General features: G+C 37.1%; 1 protein-coding gene across 1 annotated transcript in view; it reads left to right on the top strand.

The window, feature by feature from the left end:
• The first annotated feature begins 1,373 nt into the window (after nucleotides 1-1,373).
• The window catches only part of LOC120144491 (GEM-like protein 4), a 33,297-nt gene continuing 15,324 nt past the window's right edge, over nucleotides 1,374-19,346 (top strand). The window contains exons 1-3 of the mRNA XM_039158532.1: nucleotides 1,374-1,615; nucleotides 1,704-1,784; nucleotides 1,860-2,134. Coding sequence (XP_039014463.1) covers nucleotides 1,465-1,615; nucleotides 1,704-1,784; nucleotides 1,860-2,134 — 507 coding nt within the window. The 5' untranslated portion in view covers nucleotides 1,374-1,464. The remainder of the gene's footprint in view (nucleotides 1,616-1,703; nucleotides 1,785-1,859; nucleotides 2,135-19,346) is intronic.

Below are 19,346 nucleotides of genomic sequence, written 5' to 3'. Positions count from 1 at the left end.
TTGGAGAATGTCTCAAAGAAGAAATTGGATATTTCCACAAAATCTTGTCATGACATCATTTTTCTCTTTAAATGTTATCTTTACATTTGCTATTCCTTTATGAGTACATGGAAATCGTGACGGTAGACGATTATGATTTCTGGTTTATGAGGTTCTTGAATCACCAGAAAGCTTTCAAATAACTTCAGCAAACAATCTCCCAAAGACTAGTGCATAACTTTCTAGGTGGCTAACAAATATGTTCTCCTCTGTTTCATCAGATTGTTTTTGTTTCACCAAAACACCCTCCATCCTGCTGCACCAGCTTGTATTGGCATGTATGGTGCTCCAACCATAGGGAAACCGGTATACGATCCCCCTTGTCCCAGCAGTTGTCCTGCAACATACCCAATGCTGCATACTTCTCTGCTGCATCCATTATAATTAGAATAATCAATGCTCAGAAGTTTCGTGGGAAAAACAAACTCTTAAGTCTTTTTAACATATTTTCTTATTATGAGCAGCATATGTGAGAACATGATTATTCATGAAAAACTTATATAAAGAACTGAATATGCTCGTATCTGCTTTCGCTCTCGAATCCGAGTAACAAAGCCTAAGAATAAACTGCTATATTAATGATATTGTTAAGGAGCAGTTGTTGGTTTCCTGATCTGCTAAGAAGTCGAACTATATTATGCTGCGATTTATTATCAACGTGGTTATGATGGTAATAGGAGCATTGAATTCTCCCCAAAAATATGTAAACATTTTTCTGCCAATGGTTTTTCCCAAGTATTTGTTGCAGACTGAAGTACTATAGTGAACTTTGAAGTCCAGAAAGTTACTAAAAAATAAATCAAATTTTATGGATAGTACCTGTACTTTATGCAGATTGCGGAAATAGTACTTATACTTTAATTTGAGTATTTTGATCCCTCTACTTTACATGTTTAGAAATTTCAACCCTACTATCATCTGCTATTTGCATTTTCCGTTAGGTGTTGTCGATTTTTTAACCAAAACTTTGTTGAATTCATTTGAAGATTCAGGACCTGGAAACTTATATATCTAAAAAATGTTCCACCTTCACTCACTGCATGATCATATCTTTTAACCATGAAGTTTGTTCCTCAAATCTCTACCTTTTCTTTCTTGTATTAGTATTAAAGCAGAGGCAGACATCAGAAAGCTACAATGCCAACTCAGAAAAGCATCAAATCCATGATGTCTGTTAGGATCTTTTCTGGTTTTAAAAAGGTTGTCTCAACTAATCAACCTTTTCATTTTTGCTTTTAAATATTATCTTTATCCTTTTCTGATGAGCAATAGGTGACTCATACAAACAAAAAAGTCATGTTCAGCCATCCCTTTAAATACCATTACCCAAATCCAAAGTTTCATCAATCATCACAAAATAAAACATCTCTTCCTTTATCATAGAAGCTGAGAGAAAACAAGATTTCCATTTCATTCATCAGAAAAATGAAGATCCATATGCCTGATCAGGTTATTGGAGTTCCGATGAAATCCTCAACACATCGAATTGAGGGAACATCGAGATTCTACTTACCGGATGCTGCTGGCCAGTATCGAATTCCATCACCTGTTGAAGGGTCTAACACACTTAGAAAAAGTAGGTGCTCTCATTTAATCCGTCAAGGGTTTTGAAACTCATAATGAAGATGTTTTATAGCGCTAATGAGAAATTTTTGGAATTTCAGGCAAAGGAAACTTTGTACTTAAAAGGATGAACAAGGTTGGGAAGAAGGCTGATACTTTTGCACATGGAATCCGGGAACTTGGTATGATATACTCTAAAGTCTAAACATATCATTTATACGTGTGTATGAAAACTCAAGTTACTTTTGAAAATGCAGTGAGGCTGGGGCGAAAGATCAGTGAAACAGTGAAGGGAAAGTTGAGTTTGGGGGCAAGAATTCTTCAAGTAGGAGGTGTGGATAAGATATTCAAACAATTGTTTAGTGTTGGGGAAGGAGAGAAGCTGATGAAGGCATACCAATGCTATTTGTCAACAACAGCAGGTCCTATAGCTGGTTTACTTTTCATCTCATCTCAAAAGGTTGCATTTTGCAATGATAGATTGATCAAAATTCCTTCTCCTAATGGAGAATTCCTCAGAGTCCATTACAAGGTTGGAGTATAATATATCAGTTTTTCTCTTTCTCAGACTGTATAATTTTTTTCTCTTCAATTCTCATGTTGTATATCAATTTTGATGCAAGTTTTGATCCCACTTGAGAAATTAGGGGAGTTAATGAGAGTGAAAACATGAAGGAACCATCACAGAAGTACATGGAAATTGTGACAGTAGATGATTTTGAGTTGTGGTTTATTAGGTTCTTTAATCACCAAAAAGCTTTCAAATACCTTCAACAAGAAATCTCCCAGAGACTACTAGATGACGTACTACAAGTCACTTTCTAGGTGGCTAACAAACGTGTTCTCCTCTGTTGCATCAGATTTTTTTGTTCATGAAATGTGGTATAGGATTTTCTTATTTGAATGTCCTGGAACTATGTCATCATAGGAATACTGACTCAAATGGCAAGTCATGCACAAAAATTACTTAATTCTGTTTTGCTCCATGAACAATGACTGGCGGTGATCTAGCATCCACAATATCATCAGTTTTGGCAATGGAGATATTTCAGCACCCCAAGAGTCAAACCAGATCAATTGAATGGAGCCTCGTCTGGAAAATCAGCTGAACAGCTTCCTAAATATCCTGCTGCACCAGCTGATGTTGGAATGTATGGTGCTAGAACTATAGGGCAACTGATACAAAGTCCCCTCTTTTCTTGGTAAATGGCATGTCAGTGAATCTTCCTGCCCGGGACACGGCTTACTGAGCGAGTGCTCTTGTACCAGGAGTGGTGGTTCTCAGTGCAACGATGAACATGGATCCTGCGAGGTGCCTAGTGCTGCCTACACATTCTCTTAGGTAAAATTCTGTTTAGCTGCCAAATGTACAAAGGACAGAAGACAACTAGCTTATGCCGATATCAGGTTTTCCAATTCAGCCTGAATAAGATTTTCTTATTTGCAAGCACAAAAGAAGTTTGTGTTAATTTTTCATTTGTTTAATCTAAATTAGCCATAGGGATAGTACTTATATGTTTCTTCCTGTATAGGCCAATGTGGTAAAAGGAAAATGTAAAATAAAGTATAATTTTATTAATAAATAAAGATAGTTTAATCAAGCAAAATCAGCAATATTGCAAAAAGCTCCATTTCCTGATATCTAAAGAGCATAAAGCAAAATCAATCCTGTTACAAAGCTACATGACCATCCAAGGTTCATCAGGTTTTAGCACCAGCAAACAGCAAGTTCAAAATCCGGTTCGATAAAAAGATTCGCCTTTCATTTGCATTCGGTTTCAAGAGAAACATCTAAAGCCATTTTGATAGTATAAAGTTCACAAAGTCTAGGGGCCAGAGTCATCACAGACGACAGAACCAAAGAATAAGGCCGGCCTCTCCTGAAAATTGAAAATTACTATATATTTTCTATTGAAAATCTATTTTCGCCAACTAGAATTTATAAATTCGTCCTTCTTAAAATTTTATAAGTTCACCCGCTCTTAACATAAAATTCTGCCTCCGTCCCTGGAATAAGGTAAACAATACCCTTTTTATTTCTCATAAGACCACCTATACCTGCAGTGTGGGATGAGAATATCATCAAGCCGACCAGATTAATATTCAAACTTCCAACTGGAGATTTTTAGAAAACCAGAAAATTGGTGCTGAAGACAATTCAACAAGAAAGATGACAGTTTAAGAGGGAGACACCATGATAGATTCCACCACTTCAAGAAGTCATACCAAATCCTCAATCATTCACAACCATATAAAGATCATGTGTCCACGACATAATTTTGCACCAAGCACATTGAAGCAAATATAAAAACAGCTTTCTGGCACCTCTTTGTTTCCACAGTTGAATGAGTGATCTGGGGGCATTGCAAACCAAGTTGAGGCAGATTAGTGACTTCTATATTATTAAGGAACAAATGTTGGTTTCGGCGAGGTAATCATTATATGAGGTTGATCCGCTAAGAATTTGAGCTGAATTATGTTATGCTGCAGAATTTGAAGGTAACCATGATCTCAGATATGTAGCCATACAATTCTCATGCATGTATTGAGTTCTTTCCCAAAATTATGTACATCATTTCTTTTCCAATGAGTTTTGCATAAATATTTCTCCAATGTCATCATGCCATGGACTAATTCCTTTTATGTACAGATGTGGCATCATGGTATATTTCTTTAAGCTTTGAAAAAAACAAGCCATGGACTAATTCCTTTTATGTTAAGTAAAAGCTATATTATCCATTGTGTAATGACTGTTTTTTTGGGGCAATGGGAAGCAAGTTTAGGCAATCTTTCATCTGCATGGCCTAGTGCCATTCATTTCCACCTCAGATGAGCCATGATTCAGTGCCTTTTCAATAGAGGCTTCTTATAGTCATAAATGGACCCTCTTGCTCATATTTTGAAGTTTCTTAAGTTTGCTTATCAGTTTCCTCATGATCCTTTGCTGATGGAATGGGGGAAAAGGCAAATAAAATGAAGATCATCACTGCAATCCTTGACTTTTAAATGATCAAATGGTGAAAGAGAATGGAGAGGGAAAGAGATTATCGAGATAAATGTTTGTTGGAGATTGAAGTACTGTAGTGACCTTTAATGTTCTGAAAATGACTAAAAAAATTCACGTTACCAACTTTTTTGCAACACCATGAACCTAAGCTTTATTGAATTCATTTTAAGTTTCTGGATCTGGACACTTAATGCCATCATGCCAAATAGGGAATGATACTGATGTGGCATCCAGTAGGTATATTTCTTTAAGATTTGACAAAAACAAGACATGGGTTCCTTTAATGTTAAGCAAAAGCTTTATTATCCACAGTTGAATGAGTGATATGGGGGCATTGGAAACCAAGTTGAGGCAATCACTAATCTGCATGGCATACTGCCCTTTCATTTCCACATCAGCTAACCTATACTTCATTGCCATTTCAAAGGAGGTTCCTCGTGGTGACAGATGGGGACCCTCTTTCTCATATTTACAAGCTTCTCAAGTTTTCATATCTGTTAGGAAATAAATTGAGTACGAGTAATTTCCCTATAACCAGATTAGTGAGAATGCGAAATAAAAGCAGAAAAATAATACCCGAAATTGATAACGGAGTTCAGCCGATTATGCTTACGTCTCCGGACTGCTGCAGATCTTTCACTAAGAGAGAAAATTTATAGGTGTTTACAAAACACTCACTACTCACAAGAAAACTCTCTAGTATTTGGGAGAAAAAAATGATTTTTGGGATGGATTTGAAGTTAAATGAGCTAGGGTATTTATAGTTGAAACTTAAGGACTTAATCATGTAAATACCCTAAAGTCTAGTGACTAATTATGATTATCTCATTACAATATTTCAACAAACATCTACCAAACTTTGAAAAACCATTTTTAAAGAAACATTTACCAAACTTTGAAAACCATTTTTTCAAAGTTGGTTGCCAAACTTTGAACTTTTAATTTGGTGCATTGCTTGACTTTCAACAATCTCCCACTTGAAGACTGATTTTAATCTGTTTTCACACATCGATCAATGTAACAACATTTCTGGTCTTGTTACTCCAGCATGCCAACTGAAGTTGAACACAACTTCAGTTTGTCCGTGGTCACTGTCTTTGTCAACATGTCTGCCGGATTTTGAGCTCCACTAATCTTTTCAAGTTTCAAAATCCCATCTTCCAGAAGAGATCGGATAAAATGATACCGTAATTGTATGTGCTTCATACTGGAATGAAAAGACGGATTCTTTGCTAGATGGATAGCACTTTGACTGTCGCAATACAAGATTGCCTGACTCTTCCAAGAAACTTTAGAGCCAAACCATCTCCTTGCTGGCTTCCGTAACAGCGACATATTCTGATTCAGTTGTGGAGAGAGCAACTATCTTTTGTAGTTGAGAAACCCAACTCACTGCAGTACCTCCTAGAGTATAGACATACCCTGTAGTGCTCCTTCTGATGTCAATATTTCTGGCTAAGTCAGCATCTACAGAGTCTGTCAGTATCGTATCTCCACCTTTGAAACAAAGTGCTTTGTTTGTGGTACCCCGCAGATATCTGAGGATCCATTTGACTGCTTCCCAATGTACCTTGCCTGGATTATTCATGTACCTGCTAACAGTTCCCACTACATGAGCAATATCTGGTCTAGTACATACCATGGCATACATCAGACTTCCAATTGCTGAGGCATACGGCACCTTTACCATGTGTACACGTTCTTCCTCCGTCTTTGGTGACTGTTCTTTGGAGAGTCTAAAATGAACACCTAAAGGTATACTTACTGGTTTAGCATCTTGCATGTTGAACCTGGATAGTACTTTGTTGATGTACTCAGCCTGTGATAACATCAAAGTCCCCGACTTTGTTTCTCTCTTGATCTTCATCCCAAGAATCTGCTTTGCAGCACCCAGATCCTTCATAGCAAACTGCTTCGACAATTTTTTCTTCAAGCGTATAATCTCTTGCATGTCTGAGCCTGCAACGAGCATGTCATCAATGTACAATAATAAAATAATGAAGCTAGTGTCGAACCTCTTGATGTAGCAACAATGATCTGCTTGGCATCTGGTAAAACCATTGCTACTCATGAAACTATCGAACTTCTTGTAACATTGTCTAGGAGCTTGTTTTAAACCATACAAGTTTTTCTTCAACCTGCATACCAGGTTTTTCTTGCCTGCCTCTATAAAGCCTTCTGGCTGCCTCATATAGATTTCTTCCTCCAAATCACCATGAAGGAAAGTTGTCTTTACATCTAACTGCTCAAGACGTAAATTCTCTGCAACTACAATTTTCAACACCAGTCTGATTGTGGGAAGTTTTACGACTGGAGAGAAAATTTCGTTGTAGTCAATACCTTCTTTTTGCTAAAACCTTTGACAACCAATCTTGCTTTGTAGCGTTTGCTCCCATCATGCTCTTCTTTGATCCTGTAAATCCACTTATTGTGGAGCTCTTTCTTGCCTGGTGGTAATTCAGCTAATTCCCACGTCTGATTTGACATAAGCGAGTCCATCTCATCTTTCATGGAAGACTCCCACTTGACTGAATCTTCCACTTGCATTGCTTCATCATAGCACTCTGGTTCACCATTGTCAGTCAGCAACAAGTAGTGCAAAGAAGGAGAATACCGTTGGGTTGGTTTAGGAATTCTGGAGGAGCGTCTTAGTTCCGGTGTGCCTGGTTCTTCTTGAACTGCTTCAGGACTGAACTAAACATCATTTCCAGAAATCTCCTCGAACTCAACAAATTCCTTTGTTTCAGCTTCGATGTTTGAGGTACTTGATTTTATGGTTGATCTGTCTTTATACATCACATTCTCATTGAAAATGACATCTCTGCTTCTGATGATCTTCCGATTTTTGTAGTCCCAAAATCGGTAACCGAACTCATCACCACCATAACCAACAAAGACACATTTGTTGGACTTGGCATCAAGTTTACTTCTTTTAGCAGAGTTTATGTATACATAAGAAATACAACCAAACACTCTTAAGTGTGAAAGGTTTATTTGTTTCTTGCTCCAAACTTCCTCTGGTATTCTGCCATCCAAAGAAACCGAGGGCCCACAGTTGATCAAGTAAGCTGCAGTGTTGATAGCTTCAGCCCATAGAAATTTGGGCAATCCGGCATGTATCCTCATGCTTCTGGCACGTTCATTCAGAGTTCTGTTCATGCGCTCTGTTACGCCATTCTACTGCAGTGTCATGGGAACTGTTGTCTCCATCTTGATCCCATTGTCTTCCTAAAAATCTCTGAATCTACGATTTCTATACTCTCCTCCATTGTCAGACCTCAACCGCTTAACTTTTAGACCAGTCTCATTTTCCACCATGGCCTTCCATTTTTTGAAGGTATCAAATACTTCTGATTTCTTCTTCAGAAAATAAACCCACACCTTCCTTGTAGAATCATCGATGAAGGTGACATAATATAATGATCCAGCAAGAGATGGAACTGGAGATGGTCCCCATACATCAGTATGAACCAGCTCTAACTTTTCAGCCTTGAGTGTCTTACCAATCTTTGCAAAGCTGACTTTCTTTTATTTGCAAAAGATGCAATCCTCACATAGTCCGACATCTACATTCTTTAGATCCGGCAACTTCCCCTTTGACAAAAGTGTCTTAATCCATTTCTCGCTCATATGGCCAAGCCTTTGGTGCCATAGGTTTGATTTTCCATCAGCATCTGCTACTGCAATGATATTCTCTAAATTTGAGGTTATATAGAGAGTACCAGTTTTCTTACCACGAGTAATGACGAGTGCTCCTTTGGTAATCTTTCATTCACAGCCTGAAAAAGTTGTGCTAAATCCTTCACCATCAAGCTGTCCTACAGAAATCAAATTTCTTTTGAGGCCAGGAATATGTCTCACTCCTTTCAGCGTCTAGGTGTTCTGGTTTGGCAACTTTAATCGGATGTCTCCTTTTCTAACGATCTTCAAGGTTTCATCATCGGCTAGATGAACCTTCCCAAAATCACCACTGACATAGTTCTCCATGATTTCTCGGCATGGGCTGGAGTGGAAAGATGCCCCTGAATCCAAGATCCATGATTCAATCGGACTGTTGATGCTTAGAATCATGGCATCACATGTCTCCTCTATCACGTTGGCAGAATCCTGTGCATCGGTATTTTTCTTCGGTGCTCGACAATCTCTTTTAAAATGACTCTTCTTACCGCAGTTATAACAGGAAAAATCTTTCTTTCCCGTTCTGGATTTCGATCTGCCTCGGTTTGAATTTCTTTATGAAGTTCTCCCTCTAGACTCCGTGTACAAGGCTGAGAAGGTTGATGCTTCACCCAATTCTCTTCGTCGAATTTCTTCACTCAACACCAGATCCCGAACATCGTCGAATTTTAATTTACTGTTTCCCGACGAGTTGCTAACTGCTGTAACAGTAGTATTCCAACTGTCTGGTAGAGATGATAAGAGAATTAAAGCTCGAACTTCATCATCAAATTCAATTTCCACGGAACTCAATAGGGTTGTGATTGTGTTGAGCTCATTTAGGTGTTGAGCCACTGATGCCCCTTCTGCCATCCGCAAATTGAATAATAGCCTCATCAAATGAACTTTGTTTGAGGCCGATGACTTCTCATACATACTGGAGAGAGCCGCCATAAGACCTGCCATGGTCTTTTCCTTTGCTATGTTAAAAGCAACATTTCGGGACAATGTCAGTCGGATAACTCCGAGGGCATGTCTGTCGAGAAGAGCCTAGTCTTTATTCTTCATGCCCTCTGGTTATTTTCCTGAGAGAGGTTGATATAAATTTTTATGGTACAGTGTTGAAAACATTTTGATATTTCGATATAACAAATTAAGTTAAATGAATTTTAAGATTTTCCAAAAAGATTTTCTAAGTATATTCGATATAATTATTCGAATATCAAAATATTACTCCAAATCTTTTAAAAGTTATTTTTAATCCTCACTCAAGTGTAAAATTAAGTTTTAGTCTTAAAATAATTTCAAAACAATTTTACAAAATATTTCAAACCATTTCAAATCCAAAATTTCCAGATTGCTCAGAGGGAACCGATCCCCCCCAAGGGGGTACCAATTCCCCCCTGAATGGTTTGGCTCCGAGAATTCCAGTATGCTCGGAGGGAACCGATTCCCCCCCCAGGGGGTACCGATTCCCCCTGTTCAACGGTCGAAATATTTGAATTTTACACTTAGGGAACCGATTCCCCTCAAGGGATACCGATTCTCCCCACGCTCCAAACTGTTTTATTAATTGATTTCACACTAAAACGGCTATATTATCTTCACTAATCATCCCCAACGTTCAGAAATGATTCAAGGTGTATTTAAGCAAGCTTAAAAGTCATTGATCAATAACAAGAAACATCAAGCAACTAGAATCAAAAGAGAATCAAAGAGAAAGCATCAAAACTCAAGTTTGAGCATTTCAAGCCTATTTTTCATTCAATATTCATTTTGCTTTCAAGAACACTTATTGTGTTCAATTGTATTTATTCTTGAGTGTTATTTCTTTGTTCTATAATTGTGCAAACATATTTTCCTTGTGAGGGTTTTCTTGTAAGTTTGCAAATTTGTAATATTCTCTTTGAGAAAAGAGTGTTCTCAAGAGTTGTGGTATATTCTTGAGGGTGTTGTAAGGTTATCTCTTTGGCCTCAAAAGAAAGAACAAATTAGTGAATTTGTTGAAAAATCCTTAGTGTGGATAGCTAAGGTAGTGGACGTAGACTTTGGTTGATAAAGTCGAACCACTCTAAATCGCTGTGCAATTTCTTTCAATTTTCTGCAAAAGCTTCCACAAAATTTTAATTGCCAATTCACCCCCCTCTTGGCCGATTCCGTCAATCGATTAACTCAACATACAGAAAATATTCAATCTGCATCTTCCAAAAGCCAAAGTTCGCACCATCGAACTTTTCAATTTTCACATTCCCTTCGTCTACAGTCATCGCTCCCACTCAAATCTGGCTTCTTCGGATCGTTTTTGACAATTTGTGCGAACCACTGTGTATTATAACACCTCCGTCGACAAACTCGTATCGCCGATAAAATTTTTACTATTCATAAAATTCACTATTCACATGAATAGTGATGAATAGTAATCTCGCAAAAATTGACAAAATTCACAACCAAAAGCTCTGATACCAGTTGTTAGGAAATAAACCGAGTACGAGTAATTTCCCTATAACCAGATTAGTGAGAATGCGAAATAAAAGAGGAAAAATAATACCCGAAATTGATAACGGAGTTCAGCCAATTGTGCTTACGTCTCCGGACTGCAGCAGATCTTTGTTCTTCTTTTCTGAGCAATTGGTGACTCATTCAAACCAAAAAGTTAGATTCAACCACCATATCTACATCCCTTTAAATACCATTTCCCATATCCAAAGATTCTTCAATCATCTCAAAAAACACCTCTTCCTTGATCATAGAAGCAGAAAGAGGAAAAGATTTATATTTCATTAGTTCATCAAAAAATGAAGAATCAAATACTTGATCAGGTGATTGGAGTTCCAGTGAAATCAACTACGTATCGAGTCGAGAGAACACTGAGACAATGCTTACCAGATACTACCGGTTAGTATCAGATTCCATCATCTTCTGAAGGGTCTTACACATTTAGAAAAAGTAGGTGGCTCCCTTTCAATCTCTGATAGGTTTAGAAATCCATAAAAAATGTTTTTTATAGTACTAATGAGGAAGTTATGGAATTGCAGGCAAAGGCAATTTCATACTCAAAAGGATGAACAAACTTGGGAAGAAAGCTGATAGTTTTGCACATGGAGTCCACGAACATGGTATGATACACACACTCTAAGTCTAAAGTCTAAACATATGTATATTTAAACAAAAATAGATTTTATTTTTGCAATTGCAGTGAGGCTGGGGCCAAAGATCAGTGAAACAGTGAAGGGAAAGTTGAGATTGGGGGCAAGAATTCTTCAAGTAGGAGGCATGGATAAGATATTCAAATAATTGTTCAGTGTTGGGGAAGGAGAGAAGCTGATGAAGGCATGCCAATGCCATTTATCAACAACAGCAGGTCTCATAGCTGGTTTACTTTTCATCTCATCTCAAAAGGTGGCCTTTTGCAGTGACAGATCAATCAAAATCCCATCTCCTGATGGTGAATTCCTCATAGTACATTACAAGATTCGTATATTTCATCTGTTTTGTTTTTCCTCTAAGACTCTATCATTTTGCACCCTTCAATCCTCACGTTTTTGTACGTTAATTCTTATATGCAGGTTTTGATTCTAGTTGAGAAAATAAAGGGAGTTAACGAGAGTGAAAACATGAAGAAACCATCACAAAAGTACATAAAAATCGTGACGGTAGACGATTTTGATTTCTGGTTTATGGGGTTCTTTAATCATAAGAAAGCTTTCAAATGCCTTCAGCAAGTAATGTACCAAAGACTAGTACGTGATGTAATACAAGTCACTATCTAGGTGGCTTACGATCGCGTTGCCCTTTGTTTCATCAGATTGTTTTCGCTGATGAAATGTGGAAAACTCCATCAATTTTGCATCAACTAACCGATTTCGACGAGAAATAAATTGTTGTTATTTTTTAATATCTTTTGTCCAAACATTATTAAATGTCAAAGGTACGAACGTTTACTTTCAGATGATTGAGAATTATATTTAAATAAATATTACCATGTGCGTAGTCTAGATCAACATAAAAAGAAATCTACCATCTTTACAAAATGTATAAAGATATTTCTTTCATCATATCTAATATTTTAAATTATCGTATATTTTAGATATTTTTTATTTTTTATTAATTATTTTTTTGGCCCATAAAATTTTATAAAATCTTTCCTCTTAAAATTTTATTTTCTAACCTAAAAACTTGTGTTCTTCCTTATTTTCATTGAACTCCACGAACAAAGATAGAGATGGTCTAGATTAATTGAAACATTATGTTATGTAGTTAAAATATTTTACTTAAATAAGTATGTGATATTCTTTGATTTATAGGTGATTATATAATATTGAAATAAAATCCTAATTTAAGTACTTTTATTATTTATGATAAGATTAAATGGTTAAAATTATTAACTTTTATATATATCATATATTTTATTTTTATGTTAATTAAATTAAATTTTATATTTTTAAATATATTTAATACTATCATACTTAATAAAATTAACTATTTAAAAATATTTATCTAAATTTTAAGTTTTTTTTATTTTTTATAATTTTAAAAAGTAGATAATCAGAAGCTACCACGTTAGTAAACTTAACAACAATGAAAAAACTCAATTGATTATGATTTTTCAAATAAATATTTAATTAATTGATATTAAAAGTGATAATTCTATTTTTTTACAATTAGAGGGATCAAATAAACATTTAAACCTATAAAAAGAAAAAAAAAACTTAGGATGTTGCCATCAGGAAAACCTAACGTGAACCTTAACGTGAACCCGTCTGTGGTGGAGTTCAGCGAACAGGTAGGGCGGCCACTGGATGTAGTCCTATCGGTTGAAGGCCTGCCTGTTTTGGAGGGACCTGAATCTCCTATAGAACATGGTCAGGAAACAAAAAAGATATTCAATGAAGATGGTAAGATGAAGTTATCTCTTCGGGATTGTTATTTTTTAATGTGAAGAAGAGAATGAACGTTGTTGCATGAAGAACAAAAACAGACCTGCTTACTAAAAATCAGAAACGTTACAGTTTTTAAAGAAAAAACAAAAAACTAACCACTAACAATATGATCCTAAACTTTTCTCCATGTTTAGAGATCATGAATAACATAATAACTACTTCCTAAAAATAGGAACAAACTTTGACACAATCAACTTAACAAACAAACATAAAAACGTGTGGACTTGTTTCAATCCTGAAGCAGTCTTCTAACACTCATCCTTGCTTTAGGAGCTGCAAACACCAAGTCTTGACCTCAAAAACTCAAACTTGAAAGCAGACAATGGTTTGGTTAAAATTTGTGCAACTTGATCTTCTGTTTTGCAGTAGACAAGAATCACATCTCCATGATTTTGTACTTCCCTTAGGAAGATTAACTTGATGTTGAAATGTTTAGTATTCCCATGAAACATAGGATTATGAGAGATAGCAATAGCAACTTGGTTGTCAACAAATATCTTTGTTCTTTCCTTCTGCTTCAGATCAAGATCAAGTAAAATATTTCTTAGCCATAAAGCTTTATTAACAATAGCTGTTGTAATAATAAACTCTGCTTCGGCAGTAGACTGAGCTACAATTTCTTGCTTCTTCGAGCTCTAAGAGAAAATACCAGAGCCAAGAGTAAAACAGTAGCCTGAAGTGCTCCTCATATCATCAATGGAACCTCTCCAGTCACGTTTCGAAAAACCAACCATCTTGAACCCCTTGCACCTTTTGAACTTAATACCAAAATCACTATTTCCTTTGACATATCCAATCACTCTTTTGGCAGCCTTGAGATGTAATTCACTTGCACAATGCATGAATCGAAATAAAATACTTACATCATTCAAAATATCTGGCCTTGTTGCCGTGAGATACATCAAGCAGCTAATCAAACTCCTAAAATATCCTTCATCAACTTTGTCAGCACCATATATTCTTTGCACAGCTTCTCCCTTTTATTCATTGGAGTGCTTGCTGCCTTGCACTCTTCCATCTGAACTTCTTTAGTATTTCCTTTGCATATTTTTTCTGGCAGATAAAAACTTCACCTTTCCCTTGCTTAATCTCCATGCCAAGGAAGTAGGAAATAAACCCGAGATCTATCATTTCAAACACCTTCATCATCTCTTGTTTAAAAATTTGAATATGATCTATATTGTTTCCTGTAACCAGTAGGTTATCAACATACAGTGAAACAATAAGAATGTCAGTACCATTGTGCTTGATATACAAGGTTGTTTCTGATGGACTTTTCACAAAACCAAAGTTCAGCAAATGTTCATCAATTTTACTATACCAAGCTCTTGGAGCTTGTTTTAGACCATAAAGGGCCTTATTGAGAAGATAGACTTTATCTCCTTCACAAATCCTTGGGGTTGTTCCACATAAATTTTTTCATGTAAGACACCATTTAAAAAAGCCGATTTGACATCCAACTGGAACACTTTCCAGTCTTTTTGTGAAGCTATTGCAAGCAGTAACCTGATTGTGTCCAATCTAGAACAGGAGCAAAAGTATCAGAGTAATCAACACCAAAGATTTGGGCATACCCTTTAACCAAAAGCCTAGCTTTATGCTTGTTGATCGAGCCATCGGCGTTAAACTTGGTTCTAAACACCCACTTAACTCCAATTACCTTCCTGTAGCTATCCACCTTTGATCATTTTTTGCTTCGACAGGCTCACACACAGCTATATTGAACCTTTCATGAATATCTGAGAGCAACCTTGCTCCTCTCACGGGAGCATTATCCACTAATTCATTCTTCCAGCCATCTTCTTCATCAATGCTTGAACCAAAAAACTTATGATTTAGCTCTGCCACAATCTAACCATTCTTCTCTGCATCATCCCAGCTCCACTCTTCATCCTCCACAAAGTGAGCATCCCTGTTAATAACAATATTTTTAGTTTGTGGTTGGAAAATTTTATAGGCCTTGTTGATAGTATTGTAGCCTATAAAGATACCTGGTGAAGCTCTCCTATCAAGCTTGTCACGCTTGCTCTATGGAACATGAGTGAAACACAAGCAACCAAATACTTTAAGGAACTTCAGAGATGGTTTGTAACTATACCATGCCTCAAATGGTGTATGTTCCTTCACTGCCTTTGTGGGAAGTCTGTTTTGAAGAAACACAACAATATTTTCTATCTCTGCCCAAAACTTCTTTGGCAAATTCTTTTCATGTAGCATGCATCTTGACATTTCCATGATGTATTTATTTCTCCTTTCACTAACTCCATTTTGTTGAGGTGTGTAAGGAGCTGTAAGCTGATGTTCTATGCCTGAATCTTCACAAAACTTGTCAAATTTTGCGGAAGTATACTCCTTCCCATTGTCAGACCTTACAATATGAATTTTGCAGCCACTTTCATTCTCAACTTTTTCTTTGAATTTCCAAAATACTTGAGCTACTTCTGATTTAAACTTCAAGAAAAAAATCCAGCACATTATGGTGAAGTCATCAATAAAGGCAATATAATAGAGACTACATTTTAAAGAAGATGTTTTTTGAGGGCCTGAAACATCCGTGTGGATGAGCTGCAATTTGTGAGTGGCTCTTCATGTTGACTTCGGAAACGACTTCCTTTTTTGCTTTCCAAACTGACACGATTTACAGCTTGAGATTGCATCACTAAGTTTGGGAACATCAAGTGCCAACTCCTTTTATCTTAGTTGCATTAGCCCTTGATGATGATAGTGTCCGACTCTCTTGTGCCAAATTTGAGTGACATCTTCTTTGAGTGAAAAAATAGATTGCTCCTCCTCTAAAGGATTGAGTGAAAAACTCTTTCCTTTCATTTTTACTTTGAAGATATCTTGATTAGCTGTATCCTTAATCAAGCAATATGCATCTTCAAAAATAACTTTAAAGCTTTTTTCAATTAGTTGGCCCACACTCAACATATTTTAGTTAATTTCAAGAACAAATAGAACATATTGTATAAGTTTTGTACCTGCATAGCTTACAATCGCAATAGTCCCATTTCCTTTGACAGAGATATAATCCCCATTGCCAATTCTAACTTTGGTGATGTTAGTTGGCTTCAAATCTCTAAATAACTCCTTGTCATGAGTCATATGGTTGGTGCTACCACTGTCAATCAGCCAGCTTTCATTTGATTCACTGCCCACGAAACATGTAGCGACAAATAGTTGATCTTCTTCTTCTTGATCTGCAACTTTAGCTTCTTCCTTTTGCTGTTGATTTTTGTTTATGGATATGACAGCTTCGTGCCCGACTTGATTTCATTTGTTGCATCTCATATCAGGTCTCCTCCAACATTTAAAAAGGGGATACCCCTTTTTGTTGCAGTGATGACACGGATGATACTCTTTCTTCACACTTGGTTTTCTGTTTCCAGCCGTGGTTTTGCTCTCTGTTATTGAGCTGTCTCCTTTTGCGTAAGGTTGCTTGAATTTCTACTTCTTATTCTTTCCATTATTGTGATGCTTAGCTGCTAGGGATCCTTCAATAGTTCCTTCTTGTCTCATTTCACGCCTCTGCTCTTGTGCTTGCAAGGCACTCAAAAGTTCTGCTAGAGGAATCTTGGACAAGTCTTTGGTATTTTCCAAGGTGGTAACAATAGCCTCAAATATTTCAGGCAATGTTACAAGTATTTTCTCCACAATCCTCGAGTCTTCCAGAGATGATCCCAACAACCGGACTTGGTTTGCTATGCTGAGAAGTCTTTCAGTATACTCCTTGACTGTCTCAGTTTCCTTCATCTTTTGCAGCTCAAAATCACGAACTAAATTCAGCACCTGCATCCCACGAATTCTCTCATCTCCTTCTTACTCAGCCTTGAGATAATCTCATATCTCCTTTGTTTACTTTAGAGACATAATTCGGGTTGAAAATGGTGGCTGAAACTGCAGCAAACAAGCAGGATTTTGCCTTAGCTTTTTTCGTCTTCTTCTCATTATGTGCTTTAATCTAAGTCAAAGTGGGATTGGCTGGAATTTCTAGAACTATGTAGTCCTCTTCCACTGCTTCCCAAATATCCAAAGCCTCCAAATACGTCTTCATGCAAATTGTCCACATTTGGTAGTTTTCTCCATCAAACACCGGTGGAGAAATTGAAGAAAAACTTGCTTCAACTTCCATGGCGTGTCAAAGTCACTCACAGGTCCCTTAAGAAAAGAGCTCTGATGCCAATTGTTATTTTTTAATGTGAAGAAGAGAAGGAACATTGCTGCAGGAAGAACAAAAACATAATTGCTTACTAAAAATCAGAAACGTTACAGTTTTTAAAGCAAAAAAAAAACTAACCACTAACAATATGATCCTAAACTTTCTCCATGTTTAGAGATCATGAATAACATAATAACTACTTCTTAAAAAATAAGAACAAACTTTGACACAATCAACTTAACAAACAAACATAAAAACGTGTGGACTTATTTCAGTTCTGAAGTAGCCTTCTAACAGGGATAAAGCAACTACAATGGAGGCGGATGAGAACTTGACAGACAGCGTTGGAGGAACATCAGAATCAGGAAGAGAGGAACTAGGAAACACATGGCGGAAGTGCTGTTATGCCATCATATGCTCGCATGGTCGTAGGTAAGGAAGTGTTGCTATGACATATGCTCGCATGGTCGTAGGTAAGGCTGTTGAAGGAGAATCAAGCCATAAAATCAGCGATATTGATGAGTTGGAAGTACTGGATGAGGACTGCATCATTGATGACACGGGACCAATCATAACGATTCATTTCTCTGATAGGATGCATGAAAGAATAGACCAATGCATGAAGCAAGTACTTATCATTTGGATGTTGGACAGAACAATTGGTTACAAGGCTTTAATGAATAGATTGCTGGCTTTATGGAAGCCCAGGGGTGATATTCAATTGGTGGATATGGAGAATAACTACTACTTGGTGAAGCTTTCCAATAGCAACAACTATATCACGGTACTTACGGAAGGGCATGGACAATATATGGGAGCTACATAACGGTGCAATCATGGAGTAGGTTGTTCTACAGCGGAGAAGCATCCCTCTCAGGTCTTGGCTTGGGTGAGATTATCGGAGTTACCTTATCGATATTACTCGAAGGCTTTGTTTCGTAGCATAGCTGATGCAGTGGGCAAAGTGGTACGTATAGACTAGAACACCTAAGAAAGAGGTAGGGGAAAGTTCACCCGGCTAGCTATAATTGTCGACCTTAATAATCCATTGAAGTCATTTATTGGAATCGATGGTTTTATAGAGAAATTGGAGTACGAGGGTTTGGGTAGGATTTGTGACTCTTGTGGTACTTATGGACACTCTACGGATTCGTGAGGTGAAAAGTTGATGGAGAAGACTATGGAGATCCCTGAGAAAGCGCCTGGTCCAACGTTGACATCTTGTGGGAATGAACTGTATGGGTCATGGATGGTAGTGGAAAAAAAGAAACGCCGACCAAAAGGTGATATAAAAGGAACAATAACAAGTGAGAACCAAACGAGGGGAGTTAGTGCTTCGAAGTTTGCAGTTTTGGCTGATATAAACACAGATGAAAATCAAGGAGACACGAGATTAGAGGATATAGGAACCTCCTTGAACGGAAGGAAGGCGGAGCAACATTCAGTAAGGAAGAAGCCTAATGTGGCTAATAAGAATGGTAAAGGCAAAAGAGATTCGCAACCAAGTACTGCTACTGTAAACCTGAAATCGAAACAGGTTGTACAACAAGTAAACTCGTCTATAGAAGGAATTCAGGTTCTCCCTTCAGTGGATGGACAGTCATAAAAAATAGTATTTCACTCAACGGCACATATTACCGGCAATCACAGGGCAATCTCTATAAAGGAAAACGAACAGGGTGATAAACGGGGGGTAGGGTTCAAACTACAACACGCGCATGGTGGGGATGTGAAAATGTTCAAAGAAAACTTCCGAAGAGGGGATTAGACATCAGATAACCATGTTGTGGCAACTGAATGGGTTACGAACTTAACAACTCACCAGGATAGGAGACACTACTACATTGAGTTTACAAGAGCAAATAGATAGCAGATTATCGGAAGCGGGCCTCATTAGTGACAATGAACTGATGGAGGACGTTGACGTGATGGAGGAAGAGGAGTTGGAGACTCTATATTGAGTCTTTTGGTGTGTTTGTTT

This window comes from Hibiscus syriacus, unplaced genomic scaffold (assembly GCF_006381635.1).
Source record: "Hibiscus syriacus cultivar Baekdansim isolate YM2019G1 unplaced genomic scaffold, ASM638163v2 tig00110890_pilon, whole genome shotgun sequence".
Taxonomy (NCBI): Eukaryota; Viridiplantae; Streptophyta; class Magnoliopsida; order Malvales; family Malvaceae; genus Hibiscus; species Hibiscus syriacus.
This window is presented reverse-complemented; position numbering and strand designations above follow the sequence as displayed.